The sequence below is a fragment of the Apodemus sylvaticus genome, chromosome 15, assembly GCF_947179515.1.
Source record: "Apodemus sylvaticus chromosome 15, mApoSyl1.1, whole genome shotgun sequence".
NCBI classification, from domain to species: Eukaryota; Metazoa; Chordata; class Mammalia; order Rodentia; family Muridae; genus Apodemus; species Apodemus sylvaticus.
The window spans coordinates 40316079-40330460 of NC_067486.1; the positions used below are offsets into that span (position 1 = coordinate 40316079).

At 39.5% G+C, this 14382-nt stretch overlaps 1 protein-coding gene across 1 annotated transcript; it reads left to right on the forward strand.

Moving 5' to 3' along the window:
* The first annotated feature begins 1359 nt into the window (after positions 1 to 1359).
* Positions 1360 to 2283, forward strand: LOC127665978 (olfactory receptor 186-like). The gene has a single exon (XM_052158621.1). The coding sequence runs from the start codon at positions 1360 to 1362 to the stop codon at positions 2281 to 2283; it is 924 nt and encodes a 307-aa protein (XP_052014581.1).
* The last annotated feature ends 12099 nt before the right edge of the window (positions 2284 to 14382 follow it).

Here is a 14382-nt window from a genome sequence, read left to right on the forward strand (position 1 = left end):
TTTGACAGTATCATTTTCTTTGTTAATTCTTCATATCTGTCTTTTCCTTGGAGTCACAATCCTCAACTCTAGTTGCATTTTGAATAGTATGTTTTTCGGATTAGTTATTTTTTTAAATTGACACTATATTCCTACATGTCCCAGGTATGATTTCCATGCTCCCATCCTTTGAGTGTGGGGATTACAGGTATGTATGACTTTGATCAGGTTTTTTTAAACCCATTTATTCACTTTATTTTCAGCCCATCCTGTCCTTCCAGTACCCACTCAAGCAAGTCCTCCCCCACATTCCACCTTCCCCTTCTTTTTTGAGTCAAGGAATCCTCTTCTGTGTGCCACCCTACACACTGTTACCCTCCACCCCTCACTCTCACCCTATCCCTACCTCTGCACATCAAGTTGCTGCAGTACTAGGCACATCCTCTATTTCAGGGTGTGAAATCCACAGGTAGGCAGGCAGGCAGGCAGGCAGGCAGCAGGCTCTGGGACAACCCCTGCTCCAATTTTTGGGGTAAACTGAATGAAGACCGAGCTGCTCATGTGCTACATATATGCAGGGGTCTTAAATCTGCTTTGTGCTTGCTCTTTGGTTGGTGATTCAGTATCTGAGACCTTGCAAGGGTCTAGGTTAGTTGACTCCATTGGTCTTCCCATTGAGTCCCTGTCCTCTTAAGGACCCTTCAACCCTTCTCTCCCAACTCTTGTGTTGGAATCCCTAAGCTTCATCTAATGTTTTCCTGTGAATCTTTGAATCACTTTCCACTGGCTGCTAGGTGAAGCCTCTCAGAGGTTTTCTTTCTTACCTTCCCTTGGATTCCAACTTGAATCTGTTACAGAAATTGTTAGAATACGGTTGGTTGACATGAAAAGATGAAAAAGAGTCAAGAATGTCTTTTAAGGGGAAACACTACAACCCCAAATCCTTATAGATGAAGGCAGTTAGTACTCTTACAGAATATCATTCTGGAAGGTGCAGTGTGCAGGGGCTAAACTATCTCCATGTTTTTTGCTTAGAGTTTTATTTTCGTTGTTTGCTTTGTTTTGGTCTATGTGTTTTCATTTCTATCTTTTCATAACAAAATCTAAGAGGTGAAGGATTGCATGAAAAAAATCTGTAAGACAAACACTCTGTAGCCAAGAGCCATTAAGTACAAGATGGGTAAGAAATTAGTTTTATAGATACTTTTACCTTCTTCCACATAACTCCTTCAAATGCTAGTTTTAAAAATAAATAAAATGCTATATTGATATGGATATTAGTCTATATCAAATGTACTCTCCTAATATTTGATTTATAAGTCCTGGTAAGCATTCTTTTTCATGTGTTTCTTTCAGGGGCTATCCATTGAGGATCCAGAAATGAAAAATTCAACTGTGCTGACAGAGTTTGTGCTTACAGGGCTCACAGGCTCTCCAGGGCTACAGGTGCCCTTGTTCTTGTTCTTCCTGTTGATCTATCTCATCACAATTGTAGGGAACCTTGGTCTAATTGCTCTAATCTGGAATGACCCTCACTTACATATCCCCATGTACTTCTTTCTTGGTCATCTGGCTTTTGTGGATGCTTGTCTATCATCCACAGTGACGCCAAAGATGTTACTCAATTTCTTACAGATAAGTAAGATGATTTCCTTTTCTGAATGCATGATACAATTCTATTCCTTTGCAGTCTTTGTTACTGCAGAGTGTTTCTTATTGGCAGCTATGGCATATGATCGCTATGTAGCCATATGCAAACCTTTACTTTATCCAATGATTATGACTAATAGACTATGCATATGTCTATTAGTCCTGTCTTTTGTAGGTGGAATTATTCATGCTTCAATACACGAGGGATTTCTATTTCCATTAAACTTCTGTAATTCCAATATAGTACAACACTTTTACTGTGACATCATTCCATTGCTAAAGATTTCCTGTACTGACTCTACTCTTAATTTTCAACTGATATTTGTTTTTGCTGGAATAATTCAAATCTTCACCATTGTGATTGTTCTTGTGTCCTATACACTAGTGTTGTTCACAATTTTGCAAAGGAAATCTGTCCAAGGCATGAGGAAGGCTTTCTCTACCTGCGGTGCCCATCTCTTATCTGTGTCTTTATACTATGGGCCTCTTCTCTTTATGTATGTTCTCCCTCGGTCCCAAGAAGCAGATGATCAAGATATCATAGACTCTGTGCTTTACTCTGTCATAATTCCTGTGTTAAATCCAATTATCTATAGCTTGAGAAACAAGCAAGTCATGGATTCTCTGAAAAAAATGTTAAGGAAAGAAGCTTAGACCTCACAAAGTACTTGTTTTTTTATTTAGCATTAAAAATGTCACATTTTTCTCTGTTTTTTTTTAATGCTTTAAAGAAATGTTCAAAGCATTTTGAATTTTAATTTTCTTGTCTTTGACAATGGATAAATAAAAATTTCAATCATGTTTTGTGATTTAAGATGATTTGTCTAATAAAATGCTTAAACTATTGTTGTCTGGGGTGGTTTGAATAAGAAACGTTCCCCAAAACTCATGTATTTAAGCATTTCGGTACCCAGCTGATGAAGCTGTCTGTAAATATCCTGGAATCTCTAGGACAGCAGATTTACTGGAAGAAGTACATCACTGGGCATGTACTTTTAAAGTTACCCTACTTCCAGTTCTTTCTGTTTTCTGGCATGCTGACAAAATGTGATCAGCAAGCCTTCTGCTTCAGCTTCCGGTTACCAAGTCATTATGGACTCTGACCCTTTGGAACTATAAGTCATATAAGTCAAGGTAAACCATTTCTTCCATACGTTGCTTTTAGTCATAGTGTTTTATCACAGCGATACTTAAGTAACTAACACAGAAGGTGGTGCCAGACACGGGGTATCCAAGTAAAGAACCTGACCATCTGCATTTTTATAACTATGTGAGACTTTCAAACCTTTGAATAGAAAAGTGGTGAAATGCAATGAGATTAGCAGGTTATTATAGCAGGTGCCCAGTGCTTGGATTTAACACATTAATGATTAACTCTGAGTCCCCAATAATGCATCACTGTCACATTATAGAAAGAATTGGAAGCACTTTGGGGTCTTTTAAAAGAGCAAGTCCAGATTTGAATTCCCTCTTTCATGTTCCTGGTGTCTTCTATCTTCTGTCTCTCTATTATGTGAATTTGAAAATCTGTACCTGCCTGGAGAAGGTTGTCTTATGTCTCTGTCTGTGTCTGCCATTGCATATTGCTGTGTGTGTCTATAACTATGTATGACTGCGTCTGTCTGTCCATAAAGAGGACTCTTCTCTTTCTTTTATTCAACAGTGATGAAACCATCACACAGTGGCAGGAAGGAATGTGATATTTTATATAAATTAATAGAATTTTTTAAGTGGAAGGATGGAAAGTGATATTTTATAGAAATCATTAATAGAATTTTGTAAGTGCTTACCTCAGTGGCTCCAACTGATCACAACTGACAGAAATAACAAGCAGTACTACAAAGATCATTGCTTAAAACCAAATATTCATAAATGGTTAGTTTAGCCTTTATGGTGGATTTTTAGAAATTTGCTTTCAAACTCTGTATTTACTGCATTCAACAAATGATACAATGTAAGGTATTCTGCTTTAGAGATATGGAAGAGTACATAATTTAAGATACAGCTACGAATAGATGGGAAATACAAGGCTTAAGTGTTGATAGCTACATTACTCTCTTAGAACATGGTGTAACAAACAGGACAAGTACACTGTAGGGTAGCAGTCATAAGTCTTAAGTGATTTCGAGGCATATCATTAACTTTGACTTTGAGGTCCACAGCCTAGAAGACAGTAGTGCTGAGAGTAATGTGTACTGTGGGGACCTGGCTCATGGCATTTCAGAGGCAAGTAAATACTGTATTAGCAACTGGGATAATGAGCATTTGGACTGTATTTTTGCAAAATATCTTTTTTGCCTATGTCTTGTGAATTTATGTAGGCTGTGTTAAAAAATAATGGGCTAATTTATTTAGTGGAAGGAATTTCAAGAGAGCATAATATTGAGTGTGTGGAGTAGTTATTATTGATTGCACTTACACAGGAATAAAATTAAAAAAAAAAAAAAACAAGTAAGGGCTACACAGAGAAACCCTGTCTCAAAAAAAAACAAAACAAAACACAAACAAACAAAGAAATCAAATGACCACCAAAGCTCAGGAGGACATGCAGAAACAGCAAAGCTCGGGTCTCTGCCCATAGGAATGTAAATTTATAAAGAAAAAAAACATGAGTTCCTCAAAAAATTTAAAATGGAAATAACATGTGATTTTGCTATACAGTCGTTGAAAATATACACTAAAGAATCTGAATCACTATGTCACAGAGATTCTTGTGCATCCCAGTTTATTGCTACACCTTTCACAATAGCCAGAAAATGAGTCCAAACTAGGTGTTCATGAACAAATGAATATGTGACACTTATACATAATGAAATATTTTTAGTCATAAAGAAAAATAAAATATTGACATTTGATTGAAAATGTATGCAACTAGAAATCCTTATTCCAAGGGAAATGAGCCATATGAGAAAGACAAAGACTGTACTTTCTCTCATATACAGAACTTACATATAATTTATCTATGTACATAGATTTGTGTTTACTTTTATGTGTGTGTTTGTGGGTCATGAAAATGAAGAGAGGATATTAGAAAGGAAGAAGTGATCTCAGAGTGGGAAGTACAGGAAAACAAAATACATGCTGTGGAAATGCTAACATGGGGAGGAACTAGAAGCAAGGGCACCAGCTGGTAGAACGAGGGGGGGGCATGCTGAGGGCGATGGGAAGGGAATGAATGAGAACAATGGGAAAAATCATATTCATATGAGGACAACAGGATGAAGCATTGTGGGCAAACCTAAAGTTGTTTAAATAAAAGTTTGCCTAACCCTTTAGAAATGTCAACTGTGATTTTAAAAAATGGCGGCATAAGATGCAGTTTCTATATCAAAAGCAATATATGGACAGTGAATAAATATTTATAGTATAAATGCCTACAATGCCCTATGGGATCATTTGGACTCCACATGTGTCCAGTCCACTGTGCCCAGCACATCAGCTGCACTTTCTGTCTGGGGAATGCTGGAGTTCCTGGTGGGAATTTTAGCTCTCTGTTTCTCCTTCAGCACGCAGGGTTACACCTGACTCTTGTGTTGAAAGGACAATTATATAGGCATTTTCTGCTTGTATAGAATAAAGATTCTGCTATGAGCTACTGTAGCAGGAACTGCTCCCTAGGTTACCTCTTTCCTGTAGGACTGGGTTTGTTTCTGCTTTAGAAAGCCTAATACTCAGTAAAGATCTCTTCAGCTTCTTCCAGGCTATAGGTAAGAAAGAAATGATTTCTGTATTTTTCTCTATCCTTTCTATGAAGAGCTAAAATGCCATTAAATATATAATAAATTTAGATTTACTTTTTCAGATTCTAGGTCAGTATGGAAAAAAGCAAGAGCAATGTGTGTATATTTTATTTTCTGATTAAGAATAAGCAAAATAGTATAACCTGAATTCTTATGCTTAGAGATGTTTTGTTACCTAGTTAAATAACTATGATATTTAGTTATGATGAGCCAAAATACTAAGTTGCTTTTACATAGCAAACTATTATGGCAATTTCAGTAAAAGTGACTATTCTTGTTTCCACCTAATGATTTACTTTAAAAACATGTACTCAGATACAGCGGGGAGAAGAATAAAGTGTATAGAAACTACATGTTATCTCTGTGTATGTTTGTTTTATACAAGCATTCACATATAAAAAAACAGGAAACATTACTCCATTACATTATTACCCTTTCTCACACTTACAACTGAAACAGGAATTTATTTGAGAAATTCTAATTTTTTTTTATTTGGGACTTCAAGGAATTAAGCATTCAGTCTTATTTTGCTAAAAAATACAAACAAAAACAAAACAAAAACAAAACCCAAAAAACCAAAAACAAGTGAAAATGAGCATGTTCTCAAATGAAATAAGAAAGATTTCTAGAGATACTTATTTGGAATTGATGGCTGTCCCTCTGCATGGTTTGTGACCTGTCACTGCAGTGCTATGTTTTTTCCTCTATTGGTTCTCTTCTTACCCACACAAACATCCCTGTTTGTCCTTTTGTTCTCTCTCTTGGTTCTTTCCTCATAACTCCTTGTTGCGCTTATCCTTTTACTTAAAACTTGTATAGGTATTCTGAACATAAAATATAGACACCAAACTCAGACACTATTGCTGATGCCTGGAAGCACTTGCAGACAGGAGCCTGGTGTGGCTGTTCCCTGAGAGTCTCTGCCAGTACCTGACCAAATACAGATGAGGATGCTTGCGGCCAACCATCAGACTGAGCACAAGGACCCCAATGCAGGAGTTGAGGGAAGGGCTGAAAGAGTTGAAGGGGTTTGCAACTCCATAGGAAGAACAGTATCAACTAACCAGATCCCCCAGAGCTCCCAGGGACTAAGCCACCAACCAAAGAGTACACACAGAGGAGCCCATGGCTCCAGCTCTTGATGGGCATCAATGGGAGATGAGGCCCTTGGTCCTGTGAAGGCTTCATGCCCCAGAGTAGGAGGGTGGTGAGGCAGGAGTGGGTAAGTGGGGGAACACCCTCATAGAAGCAGTGGGAGGGAGGATGGAATAGAGGTTTTGCGGAGGCGAAAACTGGTAAAGGGGATAACATTTGGAGGGTATAAATAAAATATCCAAAAGGAAAAAAAGGTGTAAGATCACGAGACAAATGGCGACTGTCTATGTTCTTCAGCTTGCTCTAGGAGATCCCGCTGCCTTCAGGTTCCTTTTAATCCCTCACACATCCTGTTTCACATACAGCTCTTCTCAGCAAAGCTCCTGAGGAAGATTCTTCATTTCAGCACTCAGATTGCCTTCACCTGCCCTGCACTTGCCCTACCAGTGTTTTCAGTTTGACTGCTGACATTTTGCTTGATTTTGCAGTCATTGGTGTCTATCCTGTTTTAAGGACCGATACAGTAGGCTATCTAGTTGATTTTACTTTTTGTTGTTGTTTTATTTATTTTGAGACACGTTCTTGCTCTGTAGGCAATGAATGTATCTCCTGCCTCAGACTCTTAAGCATAGGGATTAAACTTGCCACCATTCCCAGCACTTTTCTTGTCCTGTATCTTCTCTTGGGAGCTACCAGTGCTTTTGATGACCAAGGATTAACACATTTTTACATGCAAATTTGAGTATTTGAATATTCAGAAAATTTGACGATTTGAATGACCAATAACTGCAGGCATCCTGGAAGTCACTGAATAGCAAAAATAGGAAGCCAACACACCACCCACTGTGGCTGTAACTGCTGGTAGAACTAACCCACTGTGGGTCAAAAGTCAGGAGGCACTGTTTTGTTGGAGTTCAGGGGATGCTGCCTCTGTACTACAAATACTCTGTATCTGGATGTCTCTCCCACTTGCTATTCTAAAGCAAATCTAGCTGGCTGGATTTGCATCTGGACACACATCTGCAGTATGGCCTGTCAGAATGTAAGTCATTATCAAAAACTTTGGCTTCTACAGCAGTGGACAGCCTCTACTATGTGGCAGAAAAAGGCTCGGGTGCTTAGCAGAAAATGGAATCCGCCTCTGTCATAAAATGTCTTTAACATGATCTTCTTGCATTTATTTCTGTACTTCTATTTCCTTCTCTTTGTGTACTCGGCAAAGGCAAGTCTCACATAATCCCACCCTTAGCCACTCCTGTCATCCTTCCTGCCATCCTATTTGTTGCTTCTGTGCCATAGTTGTAGATCTCCATTTAAGTGCCCACGCATACATTCACCAAGTGCAAACCCTGCCCTTGACTGACCATCTCATACAGGAGTCCTGTGTCACTGTACACTCGAATTTAACTAATTTTTAAAAATCATTCTTGTCCCTCTCTCATTATTTTCAGGGTCACATCATCACACACACATTTGTATTGCCCAGAGGTTTTTAGAAGTCAGACTTTTAGGCATCATTTTTATATTGCTGTATCACTTTCTATGGATGTATGTCCCAGATTTTGCACGTTGCTCTCAGATAACTCAGATATAGGATGTGATTTGGAAGCCTCAGAACAACAATAGTTTGCTAGCTAACATTTCTCAGTAATCCCCCCTCCCAGCAACCTATTTTCTCCACCGCCACATATTTAAATTTAAAAACTTAAATTTTTCTAGTGCTATGCCTTATTGTAACATTTGAGTGTTTTAAAATGGCCAATGTGTTCTAATAACTTAGCATCCTTGATATCCAGTACTGGTGAGATGATCCAGAGGTAAAGAGCAGTACTGATATCGCAAGGGACTGGAGCTTAATTCTTTTTTTTTTTTTTTTTTTTTTTCAATTCTTATTTTTTTTTTTATTATTCGATATAATTTATTTACATTTCAAATGATTTCCCCTTTTCTAGCCCCCCCACTCCCCGAAAGTCCCGCAAGCCCCCTTCTCATCCCCTGTCCTCCCACCCACCCCTTCCCACTTCCCCGTACTGGTTTTGCTGAATACTGTTTCACTGAGTCTTTCCAGAACCAGGGGCCACTCCTCCTTTCTTCTTGTACCTCATTTGATGTGTGGATTATGTTTTGGGTATTCCAGTTTTCTAGGTTAATATCCACTTATTAGTGAGTGCATACCATGATTCACCTTTTGAGTCTGGGTTACCTCACTTAGTATGATATTCTCTAGCTCCATCCATTTGCCTAAGAATTTCATGAATTCATTGTTTCTAATGGCTGAATAGTACTCCATTGTGTAGATATACCACATTTTTTGCATCCACTCTTCTGTTGAGGGATACCTGGGTTCTTTCCAGCATCTGGCAATTACAAATAGGGCTGCTATGAACATAGTAGAACATGTATCCTTATTACATGGTGGGGAGTCTTCTGGGTATATGCCCAGGAGTGGTATAGCAGGATCTTCTGGAAGTGAGGTGCCCAGTTTTCGGAGGAACCGCCAGACTGATTTCCAGAGTGGTTGTACCAATTTGCAACCCCACCAGCAGTGGAGGAGTGTTCCTCTTTCTCCACACCCTCTCCAACACCTGCTGTCTCCTGAATTTTTAATCTTAGCCATTCTGACTGGTGTAAGATGAAATCTTAGGGTTGTTTTGATTTGCATTTCCCTAATGACTAATGAAGTTGAGCATTTTTTAAGATGCTTCTCCGCCATCCGAAGTTCTTCAGGTGAGAATTCTTTGTTTAACTCTGTACCCCATTTTTTAATCGGGTTGTTTGGTTTTCTGGAGTCTAACTTCTTGAGTTCTTTATATATATTGGATATTAGCCCTCTATCTGATGTAGGATTGGTGAAGATCTTTTCCCAATTTGTTGGTTGCCGATTTGTCCTCTTGATGGTGTCCTTTGCCTTACAGAAACTTTGTAATTTTATGAGGTCCCATTTGTCAATTCTTGCTCTTAGAGCATACGCTATTGGTGTTCTGTTCAGAAACTTTCTCCCTGTACCGATGTCCTCAAGGGTCTTCCCCAGTTTTTTTTCTATTAGCTTCAGAGTGTCTGGCTTTATGTGGAGGTCCTTGATCCATTTGGATTTGAGCTTAGTACAAGGAGACAAGGATGGATCAATTCGCATTCTTCTGCATGCTGACCTCCAGTTGAACCAGCACCATTTGTTGAAAAGGCTATCTTTTTTCCATTGGATGTTTTCAGCCTCTTTGTCGAGGATCAAGTGGCCATAGGTGTGTGGGTTCATTTCTGGATCTTCAATCCTGTTCCATTGATCCTCCTGTCTGTCACTGTACCAATACCATGCAGTTTTTAACACTATTGCTCTGTAGTATTGCTTGAGGTCAGGGATACTGATTCCCCCAGATTTCCTTTTGTTGCTGAGAATAGTTTTAGCTATCCTGGGTTTTTTGTTGTTCCAGATGAATTTGATAATTGCTCTTTCTAGCTCTGTGAAGAATTGAGTTGGGATTTTGATGGGTATTGCATTGAATCTGTATAGTGCTTTAGGCAAAATGGCCATTTTAACTATATTGATTCTGCCGATCCATGAGCATGGGAGGTTTTCCCATTTTTTGAGGTCTTCTTCCATTTCCTTCTTCAGAGTCTTGAAGTTCTTGTCATACAGATCTTTCCCATGTTTGGTAAGAGTCACCCCAAGATACTTTATACTGTTTGTGGCTATTGTGAAGGGGGTCATTTCCCTAATTTCTTTCTCAGCCTGCTTATCCTTTGAGTATAGGAAGGCCACTGATTTGCTTGAGTTGACTTTATAACCTGCCACTTTGCTGAAGTTGTTTATCAGCTGTAGGAGCTCTCTAGTGGAGTTCTTTGGGTCACTTAGGTAGACGATCATGTCGTCTGCAAATAATGATAGTTTGACTTCTTCCTTTCCAATTTGTATCCCTTTGACCTCCTTATGTTGTCGAATTGCCCGAGCTAGTACATCAAGTACAATATTGAAAAGATAAGGAGAAAGGGGGCAGCCTTGTCTGGTCCCTGATTTCAGTGGGATTGCTTCAAGTTTCTCTCCATTTAGTTTGATGCTGGCTACCGGTTTGCTGTATATTGCTTTTACTATGTTTAGGTATGGGCCTTGAATTCCTGTTCTCTCCAAGACTTTAAGCATGAAGGGATGCTGAATTTTGTCAAATGCTTTTTCAGCATCCAATGAAATGACCATGTGGTTTTGTTCTTTGAGTTTGTTTATGTAGTGGATTGTATTGATGGATTTCCGTATATTGAACCAACCCTGCATTCCTGGGATAAAGCCTACTTGATCATGGTGGATGATCGTTTTGATGTGTTCTTGGATTCGGTTGGCAAGAATTTTATTGAGTATTTTTGCATCGATGTTCATAAGGGAAATTGGTCTGAAGTTCTCTTTCTTTGTTGGATCTTTGTGTGGCTTTGGTATCAGCGTAATTGTGGCTTCGTAGAAGGAATTGGGTAGTGTTCCTTCTGTTTCTATTTTGTGGAATAGTTTGAAGAGTATTGGTGTTAACTCTTCTTTGAAGGTCTGGTAGAATTCTGCACTGAAGCCATCTGGTCCTGTGCTTTTTTTGGTTGGAAGACTTTCTATGACTCCTTCTATTTCTTTAGGCATTATGGGACTGTTTAGATGGTCTAGTTGGTCCTGATTTAATTTTGGTATTTGGTATCTGTCAAGGAAATTGTCCATTTCCTCCAGATTCTCCAGTTGTGTTGAGTATAGGCTCTTGTAGTAGGATGTGATGATTTTTTGGATTTCCTCAGTTTCCGTTGTTATATCTCCCTTTTCATTTCTAAGTTTGTTAATTTGGATACTTTCTCTGTGCCCTTTGGTCATTCTGGCTAAGGGTTTATCTATCTTGTTGATTTTCTCAAAGAACCAGCTCCTGGTATTGTTGATTTTTTGTATGGTTCTCTTTGTTTCTACTTGATTGATTTCGGCCCTGAGTTTGATGATTTCCTGCCTTCTACTCCTCCTGGGCGAAATAGCTTCTTTTTGTTCCAGGGCTTTCAGGTGTGTCATTAAGCTGGTAATGTATGCTCTCTCCATTTTTTTTTTGGAGGCACTCAGGGCTATGAGTTTTCCTCTTAGCACTGCTTTCATTGTGTCCCATAGATTTGGGTATGTTGTGTTTTCATTTTCATTGTGTTCTAAAAAGTCTTTAATTTCTTTCTTTATTTCTTCCTTGACCAAGGTATCATTGAGTAGAGTATTGTTCAGTTTCCACGTGTATGTGGGCTTTCTGTTGTTTCTGTTGCTATTGAAGACCACTTTTACTCCATAGTGATCAGATAGGAGGCATGGGATTAGTTCGATCTTCTTATATTTGTTGAGGTCTGTCTTGTGACCAATTATATGGTCGATTTTGGAGAAGGTACCATGAGGTGCTGAGAAAAAGGTATATTCTTTTGTTTTAGGATAGAATGTTCTATATATATCTGTTAAATCTAATTGGTCCAAAGCTTCAATTAGTTTCATTGTGTCCCTGTTTAGTTTCTGTTTTCCTGATCGGTCCATTGAGGAAAGTGCAGTGTTGAAGTCACCCACAATTATTGTGTTAGGTGCAATGTGTGCTTTTAGTTTTAATAAAGTTTCTTTTACAAAAGAGGGTGCCCTTACATTTGGGGCATAGATGTTCAGGATTGTCAGTTCTTCTTTTTGTATTTTTCCTTTGACCAGCAAGAAGTGTCCCTCAGGGTCTCTTTTGATGACTTTGGGTTGAAAGTCAATTTTATCTGATATTAAAATGGCTACTCCAGCTTGTTTCCTGAGACCATTTGCTTGTAAAATTGTCTTCCAGCCTTTTACTCTAAGGTAGTGTTTGTCTTTGACCCTGAGGTGGGTTTCCTGTAAGCAGCAAAATGTAGGGTCCTGTTTACGTATCCATTCAGTTAGTCTGTGTCTTTTTATTGGGGCATTAAGTCCATTGATGTTAAGAGATATTAAGGAATAGTGATTGTTACTTCCTATCATTTTTGACGTTATTTTTTAAATTTGAATGCTTAACTTCTTTTGGGTTTGATGAAAGGTTACTATCTTGCTTTTTCCAGGGTGAAGTTTCCCTCCTTGTATTGGTGTTGTCCTCCTATTATCCTTTTTAGGGCCGGGTTTGTGGATAGATATTGGGTAAACTTGGTTTTGTCATGAAATATCTTAGTTTCTCCATCTATGGTGATTGAGAGTTTTGCTGGATATAGTAGTTTTGGTTGGCATTTGTGTTCTCTTAGAGTCTGCATGAGATCTGCCCAGGACCTTCTAGCCTTCATAGTCTCAGGTGAAAAGTCTGCTGTGATTCTGATAGGTCTTCCTTTATATGTTACTTGGCCTTTTTCTCTTACTGCCTTTAGTATTCTTTCTTTGTTTAGAACATTTGGTGTTTTGATTATTATGTGACGGGAAGTATTTCTGTTCTGGTCCAGTCTGTTTGGAGTTCTGTAGGCTTCTTGTATATTCATGGGCATCTCTCTCTTTAGGTTAGGGAAGTTTTCTTCCATAATTTTATTGAAGATATTTGCTGGCCCTTTAAGTTGTAAATCTTCACTCTCCTCTATGCCTATAATCCTTAGGTTTGGTCTTCTCATTGTGTCCTGGATTTCCTGGATATTTTGGGTTACAAGCTTTTTGCATTTTGCATTTTCTTTAACTGTTGAGTCCATGGTTTCTATGGAATCTTCAGCATCTGAGATTCTTTCTTCTATCTCTTGTATTCTGTTGTTGATATTTGTATCTCTGTCCCCTGATTTCTTCCCAAGGCTTTCTATCTCCAAAGTTGTCTCCCTTTGAGTTTTCTTAGTTGTTTCTACTTCTGATTTTAGATCCTGGATGGTTTTGCTTAGCTCCTTCACTTGCATGTTTGTGTTTTCCTGTAATTCTTTAAGAGATTTTTGTGTTTTCTCTTTCATGAGCTCAGCCTGTTGACCAAAGTTCTCCTGTATTTCTTTAAGAGATTTTTGTGTTTCGTCTTTCATGACCTCAGCCTGTTGAGCAAAGTTCTCCTGTATTTCTTTAAGTGTTTTTTGCATTTCCTCCTTGTTGGCTTTTGTATTCTCCTGGATTTCTTTCAATGATTTTTGTGTTTCCCTTGCAAGGGCTTCTAACTTTTGATCCATTGTCTCCTGAATTTCTTTATGTATGACCTTCATGTGTTCCTGTACCAGCATCATGACCAGTGATTTTAAATCCAAATCTTGTTTTACTGGTGTGATGGGGTATCCAGGACATGTTGGTAGAGGAGAATTGGGTTCAGATGTTGCCATATTGCCTTGATTTCTGTTAGTGACGTTCCTGCGTTTGCCTTTTGCCATCTAGATCTCACTGGTGTTAGTTTATCTTGTCAGTGCTGGACTCACCAGTGCAAGCTGCCCCTTCCCAGTTGGCCTCTGGTGCACAGCTTACCTCCTGCACTGCTTGTAGACAGTGTGCTGCTGCTCAGGCTGTTCAGATCCCAAAGCAGGCACCCGAAGGCTCCCGCTGGGGCCCGCTGGATTCACTGGAGCACACTGACTTCTCCCAGCTGGCCGCCCGGAAGCCCAGCTAGCCCCTTGCAGGACTTGGAGATGTAATGCTGCCGCCCAGACTGATCTGGATCCGGAAGCGGAGAGAGTAGAGCTAAGGGCTTCTGCCTGAGGCCTTGCCCCAGATTGTGTCTGTGGAGCAGATGGAGCCCGTGTGCACTCCCAGGGAGTGCCGACGGTGTATGCTACTGTGACCTCCCCTGAGTTCCGCTCACTCCGCTGGGCAGCCGATCTGCCAACCGGGCTATCGCACACAAGGTTAGCCTGGCCGCCCAGTCCCTGAGTCCAGGCAAAAGCCTGGGAGGCCAAGTTCCGAGCAAAGTTCCCCTACGGCTTTGACTGTTAATTGGGTTTGCCAGGTGACTAGGATGGCGGGCGTGTGCGCCCGCGCTCCCTGAAAGCGCCG